We start from the raw sequence: 19228 nt of genomic DNA on the forward strand, positions 1-19228 counted from the left end.
ATCAATTCTTAAAAATAACCAGAAGTTTAAAAGTCAACGTGATTTTATTCTTTTTTTTTTTTTTTTTAAAGAAGTAAAACAAATTTTAGCTGCAACTAATTAAAGTCAATTTTGATGGAATGAGACATGATTTGGGGTTATTTTTCCCTTCCAGCTGATTGTGACCAGCCATCAAGATTGTTATGAGTTAAAGTTTGCAGCGAGGATTAAATGTTTCCAGTCACATTTCTTCTAATAAAGCCAATGCTGCCCTGAATTTATCAGCCAGAACTAGAATTACAAAAAAGAAAACAGTCAATTGAAGAAGCTATTTATGAACAAATATGCAACATCAGTGTGATTTAAGCCTTTTCAGGTCTGAGACTGCATTTAATAAACATGTAATACTCTTTAAGATCTTACAGCAACTAATCAGATTTGAAGGGAACCCACATCAGTTTTTCTTAATTTTATCAAAGCAACAAATAAAAGCAGCAAATATGAATGACTAAATGTACAAATGCCACACGGTAAATAGTTTACACAGACTTTTAAAATTTCTTTAATGAAATCTTTTACAAAATGACAATCTATTGATTAAATTTTCATTAAAAAAACATTCATTTAGGAAAGGTACTTTAGTCAGTAACCTTTTCTCATCATTATTATAAATAAATTAATACATTGACAAAAATTTCCCATGTTGTTCCCATAGGTACCCAAACACAGCTAGATCAGACTGCGTTGTCCTTAGTGTCTAAACTAGTACATGAGGTACCAAATTTATTCTTACATTAACAGTGAAAACAGTTTAAAATGCACATTTAATGTACAAAGATGACGATGTTGATATAAAAATGGCTAAGACTGTTGTGGTCCTTTTCCACTAGCACCTCGCAGTGTAGCTCGACGTGTGGCTTTTTGGACTCTGTTGGGAGTTTTAATGGATTATTGTAAGAGCATCACTCCTGTGATCCAAACAGAGGCTCCACCCCGTGACCAATAGTCTTCTGATGTCAGGAACCCCAGCAAAATAAAAGAGTCCAATAGCAAAGGACCATTAGCTTAAATATATGGCTTGTAATCAGTTTGTACATATAGCTGTTCACATCATGATTCCTGATGGAGCAGGAGAGACTATTTCCCTTTAAAATGTTCACATAAGAGCTGATTGGAATCATCTTAAATAAATTTTTTTTTAAATCATACATTTGTACTGTAGTGAGGTTTGGTCATAGAAAACACTTCATGTGTAAAAACTCCTCTGGACTGTGAGGTTTAGTGTTCCACAGATTCCATCTTGGAAATGCTTCACAAACCCTAAAAGCTGCATGTCGGCCTGCTCTGATCGTTTCTTGTGTTGAAGCTCGGCACCTTGGAGCTTCATGTTTAGACTTGCTCCCCCCAGTTGGCCGCCTCTTTCCCTCTTCACAACATAAACGGAGCCAGTGAGCCCTCCTACATGCTGATCCCAGCGTACAGCTCATCTATCTGGGACCTGAAGTACTGGCGCATTTCGTTCCTCTTAGCCTTCATTGTTGGGGTGAGCAGGCCGTTCTCGATGGAGAACATCTCTGTATGGATGTGGATGGCCTTAACCTGCAGGACACCGGTTGTGTTAGAGGAGAATAATGCTTCATCAGCAACTCATCTCAGCTTTGTTACATTTCTACAGGATCCACAATCTTGTGAATCTCATCTAGAAGCCAGTGTTGCACCTGCTCAAAGGACTTGAGGCCTCCCTCTTTGCCAAGCCGCAGCATGTCCTCCAAGATGGCTGCCTTGACCTCCTATTAAAAAATAATTAAATTGAAAACATGATGTCCTCAAGAAATTGATTTCAAGCTGATTAAAACATTTTATAGTAAAAAAAAAAAAAAGAAGAGGGTTGAAACGATTGATTGGATTTTTTGTGATTAATCGATTATTAAAATTATTGTCAACTATTTAGAAATCGATTAATCGTCAAATTGAGTATACAGACTCAAAAACAAGGCCATTTGCTGAAATAACTACACAGAGCAGTAATTAAGTCAAAACTGTATAGAACATGTATACATATAGACTTGTTTGTCAGTTCTACCCAAAACTCCTCAAGTGGCAGTTTTAGCTTCACCTGGTTCAAATTATTTTTTTTAAAAAGAAAAAGAGTCCTAAACACCTTTCACTATCCAATTATTAACTGGTTAATTGAAAAATGAATCAAGAGATCAGCCCTATACTGTATTGATATTGAGCTCAGTTGATGTTAGAAGTATTATTTTAGTTGTGCATGCCAACAAATGATCAAGCGTTCAGGTAAAGAAATGCTACGTTAATGCATTTTAGACAAGAAAATGCTTATTTTCTTATTTAAATGGAATTCTAATGTTATATAAAAATATTAAATGAAAGTTCTGCAGAATGTGTAATTTTTTCATCTGATTAATCGATTAGTAAAGTAACAGTTAGATGAGGGATAAAAAAATATGTGCATATATGTAAGTAAAGCTCTGTCAATTGGCTTTGTGTTAAAAAGTGATCGTAGAAAAGGTGTGCACAGTTTGCTGGGATTACCATTTTCCCACACAGCTCCTGGTAGCTTCCCTGCAGCCTCAGCGTCCTCTTGGCCCAGCTACACAGGAAGTCGGGGTCAGGGACCACCACTGCTACCAGACAAGCCTGGAGACAACAGTTACACCCGTCTCAACACGGTAGGCAGCCTGAGACGAGTGTGAGAGGAACCAAAACAGTTTGGCTTCAAGATAGCTGACCTGCAGACTGTCTCCATGCACAAACACCTGCACCACTGCATCACTCCTCGTGTAGATGTTCTCGATCTTCTCAGGAGCGATGTACTCGCCCTGGGCCAGCTTGAAAATGTGCTTCTTCCTGTCGACAATCTTCAGAGTGCCGTTCTGTGAACAGAAGAGTGCACCGTGTTATTATTCCCTGCAACACCAAGACTTCTGATAAGGACGCAGTGAGAAGCAGCAGGAACAAAGTCAGATTCACATTAGGGGCAGGTGATTAATCAGTAAAGATTTAATTTTTGAAAAATCTGGATTTTTTTTCCCCCACAACTGATGCACTCCTTGGGTTCTCATAATTCAGAGTGATGTCAGGTTCTTGAGATTTTATATTTAAGCCATATCGCTTTAATCCACATTGAAAAACTGTTAGAATAAATGAAGCTGGATGAACGTACAGGAAGCCACTTCCCAATGTCTCCTGTGTGCAGCCATCCGTCTGCATCTATTGTCTCTGCGGTCTTCTCTGGGTCTTTCAGGTAGCCCTGGAAGACGTTTGGACCCTTCACACACACCTAAAAAACAAAATCACACACCTACATGTAGAAGGGAGAGAGGGCTAAACAAAACCATGTGATTCCATTGGCTGGTGTTGGTGTCCCACCTCTCCTTCCCCGTTTACAGCCAGGTAGTTCATCTCAGCGACATCCACCAGTTTGATGGCGTTGCAGGGCAGAGGCGGTCCGACATGACCTGCTGAGCAGAGGTCGCTCTCAGTTCACGTCTCACTGGCCGATCAGACGGCTTCGTGCGGCAAAACATTACCTGCACTACAGTCGCCAGGAAGGGTCATCGCACATCCGGCGGTGCACTCCGTCTGCCCGTAGCCTTCGAAGAACTGCAGAGCAACCAGAGTGGATTAATGTGGATCTGATTTATGAAGCAGCAGAGAGCAAACCTTCAACTGAGCCGTTACCTGACAGCCAACAGCAACTCTGAGGAAGGAGAGGACTGTAGGAGAGATGGGGGCCGCTCCCGTGACCATGAGACGCACGCGGCCTCCGAGGCTGGCCTGTAGGGGGCAGCGTGGGATACTACTGAGAAATCTAAAATAATCAATAATCAGCCAAAAAAAGCAACAAGCTCTTGTACCTGATCAGCAAAGTCTGATTGAGAATTATTATTACAATAATCTTTATATCTCTCAGTGTTTCAGCAGAAACAATGCCTTACATCACAGTCTTGATGGCTTTAATCTACTTTGTAGTGGTGTATTTTTATGAAGCATGGAGATAAAAATTCATAAAAATGTTCAAATGTCGTATAATTTAATTGTATCAGTTTTTGAAATGTTAAATTGTAATATGTTACAATTCATTTTACTTCTGATCCACATTTGGGCCAAATGATTTTCATAAAATATCATTAATGGAGGGCTCATTACCAAACATAATTATGTTGAAGTGATCTCCTTGTGGAATGTATTAGTTGCAAACCATACATCTATAAAACAAACAATCAAAAACAGCAATAATTAAATGCAAGTAATCTTTCCCCAAGAAGACTAGGTAGCAGATTGCAGAGAATTATTTTACATCATTGCCACTCGGTGAATCCAACTAATCCATGTTTTGTTAAAGTCAGGTACAACAACCAGAACCGAAACGCGACAAGGAGAAAAATGACCAGCAACTACTACTGCCACTTACGCAATGAAAATTAGAAACGTGTTGAGAAATTTTTTTGTTTCTTTTGATTTGAGGAACAATGTGACCAGTAGGACTTCCTGTGTCCAGAAGAGAATTCTGCAGCAGAAAAATAGGAGTGATGGTTGTTTCTGCGTACCTGGACCTTCCTGAAGATGAGTCGATCCCAGATGCTGTCTGTCCTCACGATGCCTTTCTCGACCTCTGCCTGTTTCCTCCTGTAGGCCAAATCCAGCAGCCAGCGCTTCAAAGACGTGTTGGCCTGCCCAAAGATCTGAATGCACACACGCACGCAAGCACACATGCACACACACACGCACGCACGCACACACACACATAAACACTCAGTGAAAACAAGGTGGACCTCATCATTCCCAACCCCCTTTCGATCACATGGTAGATCTAAAACCCCTAGAACTGACACGATTAATCGTGATTAATCGATTGTTGAAATCGGTTAATCAATAACTGGAGCGTTCAGACTCTAAAAGTGGCTACTAATTGAACCTAAGCTATGCAAAAATCTATACTTTTTACGTTTAAGATGAAAGAACCTTCTTTGAATTACTTATCTACTACCCAGAACTCAAGTAGGAGTTTTAACTTCACTTCAGATTCTGTATTAAAAAAAATTCATATTAAGCACCTTTAGCTATCCAGTTATTAACACAAAAAACAAACAATAGCTTAGTAAATTGTATTTTTTTAGCTGCAGATGTTTCCTTTTGCTCCAGATGATCAAACGTATACTAAATGAATGCTGTTGTTGCATTTTAGGCAATAAAATTCCTGTTGCTTATAACAGGAATTTTTTGCTTATTTGCACTTTTACTGTATTTCTAATAGAGTAAAAATGGCTAAAGTGAAAAATCTGCGGAATGCTTCAGTTTTTTATACGATTAATCGTCAGAACAACTGATGGAATATTTGATTACTAAAATAATTGTTAGTTGCAGACCTATCATAGAGCTACCAGAAGATGCTACGGTGGCTCACTCACCTTATCATACATTCTGTTGAGAAGTCTGGGTACGACTGGTAACACCGTAGGCCTCAGCGCGATCAGATCATCCGATAACCGGCGGACGTCTCCCTGGAAAAAGCCGATTCTGGCTCCATGCACCAGCATGACCGCCTGTCGGACAAAGATGGCACAGAAAACAGTTTTTGCAGCCTGTTCCTGCAGTGGAGATGATGGAGTTACTAAAAGGTGGCAACCTCAGACGTACCTGGACTAATCTTTCAAACATATGAGCCAAGGGTAGGTAGGAAATATGGACGTCGCTGGAATTCAGCGGACAGCACAGCTACAGGGGACGACAGCAAGGAAGGTAGAAACACCAGGTGAGTGATTTTATCTCACAGGTAGAAAAGACAGCATTAAGTCTCCTAATGTTGTCTAAATGTATGACTGTAACGAAGAGGAAGTGGATCATAAAAACCTTCCACTCTGCATATTAAATGAGCTGACTCAGCAGCGTTGCAGAAAGGCTAAACAATCCAACATGCTAACATTAAATAAAATTTGAAAGTGGAAGCTGTTTTCTTCTCAAACCATTTGTCGCTTTCTGAGTGACAGATGGAACAGAAAGGACACAATAAAAGAAACATTACATGCAGCGCTACATGTTTGTTTTGGGTGTGGTTCCTCTGTGAGTCAGCTGCCAAAAAACAAAACATAAATCTGATATAGGAGCTGCTGTTTCTCATAGCAATGGCTCCTTTCTGCCATATCTGTATTTATTTGTTTTGGAACATACCTGTGGTCTTTTGGTTCACCTGTTTGACGCTACATCAATTTGAATTTGATTTGTTAAGCTGTTTCTTTCCCACTCAAAGTGCAAAAATACAAAATCCTACCAAATACTTTCACTCTAGTTACTAGAGCAAATATCTGTGTACTCTTCAAATAAGAAAAAACTTTCAAGTAACCTTTCAGCAAGATAGAGGAGCTTGATTTAAGTCAATAATTCCTTAATTAGAACTTTTTCATCAATAAGTGAATTAATCTGCCAGTGGAAGAAGATATTTCTTCCATTTTATAAGTTAAAATAATATAACTCTTAAGTTAAAATATATTGTTCCAATGCAAGATTATTTCACTTATAAATACAACTTTTAAAAATAAATTTTAAGGAATTATTGATACAAAACTCCTATTTTGTACTGAAAAGTTACATGTAAGCTAGTTTAGTCTTATTTTAAGTGTACAAAGATATTTGCAGAAAAAACTAGCGTGAAAATACTTGGTAAGATTTTGTGTTTTTACAGTCCATAATTTTTTGCTTCCCCACATCTCCTAGATAAAAATCAGAGCAAAATCTTAGAAGCTGAAAGTTGAATTTAAAGAAGTGAAAAACAAGTGTTTTTATCTGGATTGTGAGTCCAGATAAAAGTTCCCACCTCTGTCAGTTTGATGAAGGAAGAGTAGTTGGACACAATGTTGCCATGTGTTAGCATTGCGCCTTTCGGGCTTCCTGAAAATGAACAGCAGCATGGAGGTTTAGGTCATGAATGAAGGTGTTTAGTGTGCAGTTCAGACGGAGTGTGTTACCTGTTGTTCCACTGGTGAAGCAGATGACCGCCATGTCATTAGTCTGAGGAGGCTGACGGGGGTCAAACAGACAAGTTTAAGGTCACGTTTGTTAGCGTTGGAAAGTTCTGTACAGAGTTGGTGTTACTTACAATCGGTTCCTTGTAGTTGGCCTGACCGAGAGCCTGAGGAACAGCAAGGTAAAGCAAGATGGTAAAAGAGGGGAGAAAAGGACATTTGATTCCTTTGAACTGAAAATGGTTTAGGAAAAATGAAAATGATGACATAAAGACTGGAAACAACTCAGCAAAGAGAGAAATAAAAGTTTCCCAACAAGTAAAATCCACTACATGATTAAAGAACAGCCTTAACATCCACTAATCAGACATGATGAAAGCGTGGAGATAAAGAAGTGTCTCCAGACCTCCATCTCCTGCAGACTCAGGATGTGGACTCCGGCCTGCTGGGCCCTCTCCACCAGGCTGGTGCTGGGAGTCTCCATCAGAACGATGGTCTTCACTGAGTGTTTCATGTCCGCAAGGCAGTGCAGCACCAGGCTGGCCTTGTCCATCACGTCACACACTATGGTAGAGATGGAAGCTGCACAAACACAACCCCGACGTACGGAGGAGGTTTAAGTCAAGGACAGGCTAAAAAACACTAACTTACAGCAGAATACGTAACCTTTGAACCTTTTACACATTTCCCAGCATCACAAGGACAAACCTTTATGTATTTCAATGGGATTTACAAATATAAAGTAGTAAGTAACTGTGATTGGGAAGGTAAATGTGAACATGGCTTTCAAAGGTTGGATGAAGTAAAATCAGAATTTTTTTTAATTATTATTTTAAATTTTATTTATGCACATCAGCACAAAATATAAATTTTTATATTTATATTTATAAGGACTGCAACTAACTGATTATTCTGATAATTAATAGATTAAATGTCTAAAAAATTGGCCCATTCTGCAAATTTTTCATTTAACCTCTTAAGCTTTTTTTATACAATTTATACATATTTTGTACATTTTTGGCTTAATTATGGCTCTGAATATGTTGTTTTTTAAGTATTAACTTATTAATCATCTACTGGTTTCAGTTAACAATTAATCGGTTACTAATTATTTGACTTCAATAATTGATTAATAATGATTAATCTGATTAATCATATCACATCCTATATATATATATNATATATATATATATATATATATATATATAGATATATATATATATAGATATATAGATATATATTATGCATGCTTTACAGTTGTATTTCACTTGTATTGGTTTCCATATGACATACAATGAGGTTTATGTTTGTAACTCATTTACATAAAAAAAAAACTGACAGGATGTGAATAATTTAGCAAAATATTGCAGGGTTTCACCTTTGTCTATGATGTAAGAAATGGCCTCTGTTCCCAGTGTGTCATAAAGAGGGACGGACACCAGGGAGTAGGTGTAGCAGGCCAGCTCACTGATGGTCCACTAAACACACGCAGACATTACGGCGTCAAAACAGAACAGAACATATTTAATGTTAGATTGGAATTCTGCTAAAAAAAAAAAAAGCAACAAAAGAAACAAATTGAAGGGTAAAGAGAAAGGTTTGTACCTCTGGTCTGTTCTGAGAGAAAATACCAATGTAGGGGTTGGTGGTTTTTGAATGTCCTTTGTGAAGAAACGCAGAACCCAGATTTTCTGCTCGCTTCATAACCTACCAAAAACACACACAAACACACACACGCGCACGCACACACAAGGCGTCTTAAGGCAGCACAGATAAACTGATACACTAAGTTAGCAGAAACTAACATAAAAGTAACTTTCTGGTAAGAAATAGGAGTTTGTTTTAAATTCCTTAACATTGATTAAAAAACATAGTTCCACTGGCAGATTATTTCACTTATAACTTGTACTTTGTCATCACTATTAAGGAATTATTGATTCCTATATCTTACTGAACAGTTACTTCTGAGTTAATTTTGAATTATTTCCAATATAATAATATATTTGCTCTAGAAAGTGGACAAAAAAGATGTTGTTTTTGCAGTGTAACAAGCACCTCTTTGTAAGACATCCACTCATAAGGCTGTTTTGGTTTCCTGTAGCCCAAACAGGGACCGTTATCTGGGAGGAGACAGGAGAGGTGAAGGGTCAAAGTGTGAGGAAGAAAAAAACAACAAGATACAGCTTGAGGAGGGCTTTATACCTGCAAAGCATTAATTTCTACTTCAAAACTTTAAAAATGAAATAATCAAGAGACTGAAGATCTGCTGAACTTAAACCTAAATGAAAACTCTTCTGTGGATCAGAGAGCATATCCCAGGTTAAAGCTTTAAGCTCTTCACTCACTGGAGACTCTTGCTCCTCTGATGAAGGACTCGTACATAGTTCTGGCATCTTCATAGATGTGAGTCATGTAACCGTCTTCTTTCTGAAGCGCTGAGTGATGCACAAAATCACTGCCCTGAAAAACACAACGCATGTTATGAAAGCTAATAAAAGAGATTTCAGGTACTGAGGAAGGATTTTGTCTAGAATGTAATTTAGCTTGTTTTTGTGAGGGATCGTGTGGCTACAATGTAGCTCCATCGGTGTGTGAATGATAGTTTGAAGCACTTTGGAGTCCTTGGACTGTACAAGACCAGACTATTCAGCCTTTGTCCCAGTTTCATCATCTGTCTTCAGGAAACTGTAAGTATATTTTTCCGGCAATAGAGAGATGAATTTTCTCGAATTGCTCACGTCTTTAGGAAAAATAATTTCTTAAATCAATTATTTTTCCAGTAGTGGAAACATTTGTCCAGGAATGGATGAGAACGTTTGACACATTCCAGTTTGTTAAGGCGTCTTGTAAAGAAACCTCGAGGTGACATTTGTTATGAGTTGATGCCATGTAAACAGCTGAACTGAATTACATTTAGTATTAAACTTTATTTTGTAGTAGATAACAACTTATCTATGTCATTTGAAAAAAGAAAGTTTTCTTGGCTTGTTCTTGAGTCTGTCCAACCTTCACTTTTCCATACAAATGTGTTCATTTTTACCCTTGGACTTGAACTCACCGGAACCTCGACTGACTGCGTGTGCAGGTCCCAGAGTGGTGGGAGGGCTTTGGGTCGCATAGCCAGGTAGTAGGTGGTGGCAGCGGCCACTGCTCCCATGCTGACCAACATGGGGGTGGAGATGTTCCTGATGTACTGGCTCACGTCTTCCAGTTCCAAGGCCTTCATCTTCTCTAGGAACTCCTGGCTCAGCATGCTGCTGTGGCACTGGAAATACAGATGTGGGCTTGGGGACTCAGGAAAGATCACAGGTTAGACGTCACAGGTGCTGGACAAATGCTGGTCAGGAGGTGACCTAGAATAGAACAGAACAGAAATATTCAGGTATGACAGCAGCATCGAGGCATGTAGGATCACACAAAGATAAAGTATTTAAAAAGTACACAAAAACTATACTAAAGACAATACAGACACGTTGCACATTATTGCAACGTGTCTGTATTACATCCGGAATTTTACTCATGTGCAAAACGCTGGAGAGCAAAAAGACAATTCTTTTGCAACCCATAACAATTCAGCTCAATTTAGCTAAATGAAACCTCTATAATGGACTGGTGACCTGTGCAGGGTGTACCCCGCCTCTCTTTCAAAACGTTTGCTGGAGATAGGCACCAGCACCACTCCCGACCCCACTAGAGACAAGGGTGTTAAAAAATGGATGGAACTATCAATGGACATACAATAAATCACTACACTGGCAAGAATATGGATGGAAAAACTTGGTAAGATTCTTTATTACACCTGCTCAGAAATGCCACTATGACGGAAATCTTCCCACATGTTGGAGAAAATGTAGAAATCAAAATGCAAACCACTATCATGTCTTCTGGGACTGCCCAATTATAAAAGATTATTGGAAAGAGATAAATAGTGCCTTAMAAGATATTTTTAAACAAAACATTCCTTTTGAGTTCAAGCTTATGTATTTAGGCATTATTCCTCAAGACGCCWCAAAAAGAAACAAATATCTGATGACTATTTTACTAAYGGCAAGTAAGAAAAACATTACAAGAAAATGGTTGTCACATGACAAGCCGACATTAGATGACTGGATTAACATAACATTTAACATATATGAAATGGGAAAAATAACAGCCTCTCTCAATCACAGGACTGAACAATTTGATCAGTGTTGGAGGATTTGGGTAGATTATGTAAAACCTAAAAGATCTGATTTCATCTTCAAAGACCAAACATCTTAAAGCTGCTAGACAATCCACTCTCCTATGATAGCCATACCTTATAGTTATTTTATGTTATATATATTTTTGTTATTGTATTTCCTTTTTCTTTTTAATTATTTTTCCTTCGTTTCCTTATGATCACTTTAAAACGTTCTCAGAGAAGTAGTTATATTTTTGATTTGACTGTTATATGGCAATGGGCTACATGTGAGTCTTATTTCAAATGTGGAAATTAGTTTGTTGATGCCCAATGTTATGTAAATGATACTTTCTCGAGAATTAATAAAGATATAATAAAAAAAAAAAAAAAATGGATGGATGGATGGTTGGATGGATAAATAAATGAAACCTGGAGATGTAGGTATTATTCACTTAGTTCAGTGCGCCACAGCAAAGGGAAAACCGTTGAAGAACAAGTTAAAACCACTAATGTTCTTTTTTATTTTTCTCGCTCTCTGTGTCGGCTACTCTATGCGCAGACTTGTTGCCATAGCAACTGATAATAATGCCACTAATGTAACACCAAAAAAACACTCAAACATTTCTCACATAAAGAACAGAACATTCAGTCCATTACAGTATCATGTGTTCAGGATTCACTTTAATTTTGTGGTTAATAAGTGATCATCTGAACACAGCTGTGGCTTATTAGCTCAATTAAACACCTCATTTACTGAGGTACAGTCAGAGAGTTGGTATTTAGGTCGCCTTATATTTTTGGCTTTTTAACTGAACCAAAACACTGAATTATGCAGCACATAAACTACACGTTAAGTTGTCAAAGTCAAGCTAGCATAACTGAACCACTTCCAGGGTTTCCTCCAGAAAACTTTCCAAACCCGGTGGTAGGCCTCTGGATGACCGCCATTTTTCTTTTAGTTAAAACATATTTAAAGTTGACAAGACATTTTAAAATATCACTTGATTATTATGTGTTATTGGAAGATTAATACCTGCACACCAATTATAAAGTCTTAAAAAAGGGGCAAACATTAAAACAAACAAAAATAAATAAACAATAATTAGCCTGGTGTGGACACAAGAAAAGCCTGGTGGCCCGCCAGGCGTATAAGCCGAGGAAACCCTGTACTTTCCTATCCTGCGATTTTTTTTTTCTTCTTAATTAAAACTTTTTCCTGACTTTGTTATCTAGAAAGAAGTCAGGATAAAACTGTTTGTTTTTTTAAAAGGGTTTCTTTGACTCCAGTGGCCTTTTTTTGAACGTGCTCAAACAGGAAAGTAGGTAATAAGTGAGAGGGAAGACATGCGGCAAGGATCAGCAGGCTGGGATTTGAACCTGCAACAGCTGTGTCAAGTGGGTTGTATTTAACCCCTGCGCCACCTCGGCATGGCAGGATAAAACTGTTTGAGCAACATTTGGTCTTTACATCCGGAACCTTAAAACTGACTCTTCTGTGTCATCCCTGTTTATTTCCTGTGAAAAGGACACTGCTGTAAAGGCGCTGCTGTCTCTTCCTGCACCCACATTCACACTGTTGGAACGTTAGCTTTGCATCAATGATTGTCCCAAGGTATTTATAAGATTGCACCTGTTCAATGGTTAACCCATTAATTATGGTGGACTCTGGAGTTGGGATTACTCTTCTGACATAAACAGCCGTGCGCTTTGTTTTTGAGGTGTTGATTTGCAGATGTGAGTCTTCCAACCACCTCAGAGTGAATGACTGAGATGTCTTGCTTTTACACGGGCAGTCATATGTGATCAGCTGACAAAGTGCATCTAACTAGCAGCTCCTGCCTTTTATTTACCCTCTAAATACTTGGAAGAAGGCTTTATGTATCAACATGAATTTTTTTTCAGTCTGGAAGATCAGGTAGTATTCAGCACAGATGAGTTAGTAATCAGTAAAATTTAAATCAAAGAGCTCCACTGTCATCTTATATCACATCAAGAACAGAATGTCAGGCTGAGCTGGTGGAGCTGGAATTAACTCATCCATCGTGATGCGTAGGGAACAGACTTTCAGATTAACGACACATTTAAAAACAGAACAGGGTGGAGCCTAATTTCTTCACCACAGGTGAGAAAGTGAGGGAAAAAATTACGCTTGCTTAAACTGGGCTCAAGTTCATGGCATTGGGCCAAGAAATGAATACAAAAGACATCAGATGCAATTATCTAAGCCTGTTAAAGTCATTATATAGTAAAAAAAAAATCACTCTATGCTTAAGTTGTCTGAATAAAACAAACTGAAGTATCTTAGCAGACAGAAAGCTTTAGAAACAGGCAGGTGTCAGTCATTCTAGGAATACAGTCATGTAGAATTTAACAAAATCTTTTTTTACAGCTGCTGCTCTCGCACACATGGGGGAAAGTTCCATCTTCTGATGAATTATAATTGCTGATTGAAAGGCTATAAAAATATTTGGTACATAAATCTTGTATTCATGCTGGGCAACATGGCTGAACCATTTCATCAGTCAATATTGATAAGTATTTATTAGTTTTAAATATGTAAAATACTGAGAACTGGTGAGGTGACCTTTCCTGTTTTCTCCACATGTTCCTCTCAAGCCATTGTTTTCATTTTTTATTCTCTCTCCACACAGTTTTTTTTATTTTTTGGAAGTTATAAGGCTCAGTGGCAAAACTTGAAGCTGCTGCTGCTGCGCAAGTTGCTCAACAGATTGTTGCTAGAGTTAGTGGGTTAGTTGATGCTGTTCACCTTGCTTAACTAGTGGTGAGAGGTTGAGAGGCTATAGCATTTCCTCTGCCTACATCCCCCAGACTGCGACAGACTGGCGACCTGTCCAGGGTGTCCCCGCCTCTCGCCCGGAACGTTAGCTGGAGATAGGTACCAGCAACCCCCCCGACCCCACTAAGGGACAAGGGTGTACAGAAAATGGATGGATGGATGGATGGACATCCCCCAGAATGCTGTGCAGTTCAGAGTTCAGTGGAAATGTTGAAGACCACAAATTAGTGGTGGTCAAATTGGGCGGTCCCATCATTACCATGTGTCGTCGCCTAGCAACCATGGCGGTGCTAAACTTACAAGCTGCTAAAAATGGAGCCTGAAATCATGCTGTATTTTCTAAATTAGCTTTTTTTTTAAGGACATTATATTAAAAATGTGTTTTTTGTTGCAAAATGACAAAAACATAACACAACCTAGTTTAAGCTGTTAAAGCTAACATTTGGATATACTTCTATTTAAAGGTGTGCTCCTCTCTTGCACAAGAACAACAATCTCCTGTTCAGTTTTCTGTGAATCTTGGGACAGAGGGTCTTTTCCCGTCCTTTAAATACAGAAAAAGAAGGGACACATTTGGAGGAACCTTTGTCGCATCGCCATCAAAGGAATTTAAACGCATCGAAAGACTACAGATTGTAAATATGCTACAACATTCTGATAGGAACACCTGTAAAGTTTAATAACTCATTAATTTAATAAGCATTTTTGGAAAACAACTGAGTCCATGTGGCTTTTGGAGTCAAAGGAGCTGTTTAGTGAAGATGGTGGTAAAAACCGAGTCGTATTGTTGTTGAGGAAACAATGGAGAGCTCATTTTAAAGATGAATGACAAAAAGAAAACCTGAATGTGCAGAATTTAAGAACAGTGCCTTGGCTTGAGGACAACAATCCCCTTTATGCTCTTTACTCTGTAATCGACCAAGGAGGAACTGTGTATTTGGTTTCATTGTTTCTCCTTCAGCAAGAACACACAAAGTTCTGAGGCATGTTGTTACTGAACATGACGGAGGTTTAGAAACGGCCAAACAAACCCAGAGTGGGCCACTCACTCTATAAAGAAATATGGATAATATAACAGGAGAAACTCAACTTTGTTTTAAGCATTAAAATATAGAGAGACTGGTCGGTAGACTTTAAAAATAAAAGAACTAAACCGATTTCCCAGATTACTAAAACTGGAAAGTGATATATAAAATGGAAAAACAAGTACATAAGGAAAAGAAGACCAAACAGGAATCTTTATCTACTTACCAAAAGTATAACTCTATCGTTCTATCCAGTTTTTGCCACTAACCTGGAACAGAAAGTAGCAGATGTTTAATCTCTGCTGATCATCCACGGACAGCGACCCTGGCAACACTGCTGCTGCTGCTGCCACGAGGAGGAAGTGACACTAAAAATCCACAGAGACCTGTTAATACACGGTTAGCCAGAGCTAGCCCTCCAATCATACATCACACAGGCATCAGGACGCCCTCTGATAGGCCCACGGCTCCAAGACAGTCAGCCTGATTGTTTACATTTGGCCTTTGAGACAGTCAATGAGCAAGATAGGGAAAGAGACAAGAGAGAAGCAACTTCCACTACTTTATTACTTTTATAGAAGCTCATAAAACATTTGTTCAGCGCTTACAGTTCCGTTCAATTAAAACACCACTGGAGTGAACGAAGGTTTCCCACTTTGAGTGTGTCGAAAAGTGGGAAGAAGGAGCAGCTCAGTGGTCTCACCTCTGCCTCAGTGACCTCTGACCCCAATGCGTGGTCAGCTGAGATGATTGCATGGGCCGAGATAAAAGCTGATCAAAGTGAAACGGCTGCGGAGGACATTAAAACTTGTTGCATAACAAACTCCATTCATTCGTCTAATTTGTGAAATTTGAAGCTGTCCCTTCGATCAGAAAAAAAAAAACTGCAAATCATCTCAACCGGTGATAAATCTGATTATTTAAATATTAAAAATGAATACTGATTTACAGAAACAGAGCTGATTTTTGTTTAGGTCAAATGTAAATGTAGAATAATTAAATAAAGAAGACTCCAGTTCAGGTCTGGAACATTATGTACAAACAATCATTGCTAATGTTTTATGGATTTTCATTAAACAGTCAGCTGATGGGAATGAGAGTAAGAGATAAAAATTGAAGAAATCATTTCACTGCCTTGTGCAAGGCTGGATTATCAAGTAGGTGAAAGGTGAAGTGGAGCGGACCCCCAGGCCCCCGCTGGGTTGCTAGATATTCTATTCCTTTATTTTCATAAGCACAAGCAGAAACACCTTAAATATCCTCATAATACTTATGGTTCTTTACAAAAATGATGTCTGGTAAAAACTTCACTTCACCCTGAACACAAAGTGCCCACAGTTGAACATGGTGGTGGCAGCGTCATGCTTTGGGGAAGCTCCTTTGAAGCAGAGATAGGGAAGCTGTTGTGAGATGATGAAAAGATGTTACATTTCAAAATCATCTCTAAATGATCACAAAAACAACACAACAGTTTTTGTACAATATTATTTTTGGTGTATTCCAGCTTGATAGTACTTTCTGCTAATGTGACTGATGCACACTTTCCATATTCCACTTTGTGCCACTGGAACAGATCATATTTTAGTAAACTAACTAAACTAATTGTAATACAAACTGCAAGTTGGTTTGTTTGGTTGAAATATTTCAAATCATTTATAGTTAGTTATAACAATCATTACTTTTTTAAATTTTATTTACTACTTAGATTTTTTTCCACATTTATTTTCATGCTTTTTACTTGTTCCCACTTTTTTTCCCAGCAGTTTTTGAATGGCACCAAAAAAACTGATTTTGGTTTTATTTCATTTTACGTATTTGATCAGATAGTGTAAAGGAAGAATTAACAAATTAAGACATATTTAAGTTTCTGGTAAAAAGCCACATTAAAGGCTCTATCAAAAACTAAAACAAGGGTCAAAACCTCATCACCTCCCGCGACTTCTCAGGAATTGGCCGTTCTGACAGGAAGGGAAAACGTTAAAAAAGCAGAAATATTTCTGAGCTTTTTTGCAACAGTGAGCTTATTTTACTAGTCCAGCATGTTAAAATGTGCTTTCAGTTTGCTACCCCTCCTCTTGTGAATTCTTTGTTATGCCTGCTCCACCCATTCTTATCAATAGCGTCCTGCCTTACATTTCCTGATGTTAGAGACATGCCAACTTTCACCGGAGGGCGCACAGTAGTGGTTCCATACAGCTGTCAATTCACCTGCACGAGGACCCAACCAAACTCTCACGCGTACAGAAGCACGCGCGACTTAAATGTATAAAAAAATAAAAAAAAAAAAAAAAAACACTGCATAAATGCGTTTAACTACAGTTAATGACTGAAAACTATGTTAAGAAAAACTCTTTTTGCTCCTCTTTATGCACTCGTGGCTTAAATAAAACACAAATTACAGACCAGACTTCACGCGGAACAATAAAAACAGAAAGACACGTAAATACATGTAAACAATACTTAATAAAAACAGCTGCTTTAAAGCCGAGACGTGCTTGAAACACCTTTGAAACTTAATACTGTTAAACCTGAAATATAATTAAATATTTTTGCCAACTTCATTTCTGAGTTCTCCTTCAGATGGATAAAACTTCTAGTACGCTTTGTTTGAGCTACGTAGTATGAAGGTTAGCAGTACCACCAGTGATAATTCAGCAACATAAGTCAGACATTTCTTACCAGTTATTCAATGAAGTTCTCCGCCGCTTCAGGCTCTCCAAAACGCGCACCTGAAGTTGGAGCTGCTTCGTTCGTGAAAGCGTTTTCCGGGTTTGCCCTTCAAAATACAGGACACATTGACCTGAAGCTAAAACTGAAGAACGAACGATTTACAATGCACAATTTTCAGCTCAAAACATAAAAGAATAAATTAAACAGCATTTTTGCCTCACATAATTTCATTTTTGTTTAGAATTCGGCTTTGTAGCCTCAACGATATAATTCGTTCAAGTTTATTTTGAAAACCGCAGTCGCTGTGGCGTTATAGACGGAGATAACTTCCACCGACGGCTTTCTTACTTTAAAGTTACCAACACTCAAAGTCATCCTCAGTTATGACTTGTTAAATATAGATTAACATGTCATGGTTAACTGTTTTTTTCCTGTTTTCCAGCATATTCATATTTACTGGAGGTAAGACCTAAAACCAGCTTCCACTTGTATGTGCAGTGCCACTAATGACATCACACGAGGCACATAGGAACATCATTTCTTTCAAGTACTTCTATTTTTTCCCTTGTTTTATTTGCATGCTTTGTGAAATAAATTTTCCAGTGGGGGTTTGTTTTATGTTGAACAGCTGCAGCAAGACTATTTTATTTCTGGGGAATGTAACGCACTAAAACCCCATCCATCTTACTGCCAAACCGTATGCAGCTATTTACTGCTACAATCCATCTCCAATGGGAATTTACTGCCCAGTTACAGTAAGAGTACTATAAAGTCCTAGGCTGTCCCTGGGATAGCGTGTTGCCCAGAAGCTTGTTAAAGCTAATATTTAACCAGGAGTGTCCTGGTCTGTGTGCAAACGCCTGCACACTGTCAGATCTTGTGCAATGTGAACCGATTGTAGAACCTTTAATGTGAAATTTGGAGCTTATAAATATCACTGTTTTTGGCTGAAGATGCAGTGAGATTTGGTAGGATTTCTTAGCTGCTGGACATCAAAGGTGTTGTAACCTAATATTACACAATAGTGGTTTAAACTGTAGGTTATACAATGGTTGAGGTGTGAATTAGCATGTGCCTAAATTCTGTAAATCTCTAAAACTCCACTGGAATCTGAGATATTCTGGTAGTTCCTTCTTGTATGTGACCTTAATGTTGAACTATTTCTCCCAGAAAAAAAGCTGTCTGTTCTTTCTAAATCATGTTTTTTCCCCTAATACCCTATTCACTATTCTTATTTATATTACTAGAAAACTACAGTTGTTTTCTAAAGCGCCACATGGCTGGATTCTTGGCCACAGACCATTTGTAATATAAATGGTTCCCTCCGCTCTACTTTTAGAAAGCGCCACTTCTCCTTGCATTGCTGCACAGATGATGTACTAATTACAATTAGTATTAAATCACTTTATATTGAGCTACTGTCATCTTGATGAAATGTTCCAGTTGCACTGAGCTTCATTTATTTAGATGAGAAAACAAAGCTATTCCAGGTCCCAATGCTACATGGAAAATTGCAACTTTGGATTATGTTACTACTTGAACCTTATGAATAACTTTAGCAAAAACGTGGTTGTAATTTTTGCCTGTATATGTATATGGTTCTGTGGTT

At 38.2% G+C, this 19228-nt stretch overlaps 1 protein-coding gene across 5 annotated transcripts; it reads right to left on the reverse strand.

Moving 5' to 3' along the window:
- Positions 1-517: 517 nt before the first annotated feature.
- Positions 518-17735, reverse strand: LOC103471009 (long-chain-fatty-acid--CoA ligase 1-like). Of its 5 annotated transcripts, none has more exons than XM_008419767.2 (22): positions 17629-17735; positions 15176-15218; positions 10024-10318; positions 9311-9425; positions 9021-9085; positions 8571-8672; positions 8344-8443; positions 7372-7547; positions 7100-7132; positions 6969-7020; positions 6818-6891; positions 5644-5721; positions 5415-5549; positions 4554-4688; positions 3685-3780; positions 3534-3606; positions 3373-3464; positions 3167-3283; positions 2733-2876; positions 2536-2640; positions 1698-1769; positions 518-1578 (listed from the first exon to the last, which is right to left on the reverse strand). In XM_008419767.2, exons 3-22 carry the CDS (start codon positions 10216-10218, stop codon positions 1438-1440), a joined length of 2100 nt encoding a protein of 699 aa, XP_008417989.1. In that variant the 5' UTR covers positions 10219-10318; positions 15176-15218; positions 17629-17735; the 3' UTR covers positions 518-1437. The 5 variants fall into 5 exon arrangements, with proteins under 5 accessions (XP_008417989.1, XP_008417987.1, XP_017162436.1 ...); XM_008419765.2 differs by having other exon boundaries at positions 15176-15317; XM_017306947.1 differs by lacking the exons at positions 15176-15218; positions 17629-17735 and adding an exon at positions 15219-16546.
- Positions 17736-19228: the final 1493 nt, after the last annotated feature.

Source organism: Poecilia reticulata, linkage group LG10, assembly GCF_000633615.1.
Source record: "Poecilia reticulata strain Guanapo linkage group LG10, Guppy_female_1.0+MT, whole genome shotgun sequence".
Classification (NCBI taxonomy): Eukaryota; Metazoa; Chordata; class Actinopteri; order Cyprinodontiformes; family Poeciliidae; genus Poecilia; species Poecilia reticulata.

Coding starts and splice junctions, on each gene's coding strand:
- LOC103471009 (XM_008419767.2), bottom strand. CDS start 10,218: ATGCTGAGCCAGGAGTTCCTAGAGAAGATGAAGGCCTTGGAACTGGAA. Junction 7,548..8,343: donor TTCTTACATCATAGACAAAG/GTGAAACCCTGC, acceptor GTGTTTGTGCAG/CTTCCATCTCTACCATAGTG. Junction 1,579..1,697: donor GCCTCAAGTCCTTTGAGCAG/GTGCAACACTGG, acceptor GGTGTCCTGCAG/GTTAAGGCCATCCACATCCA.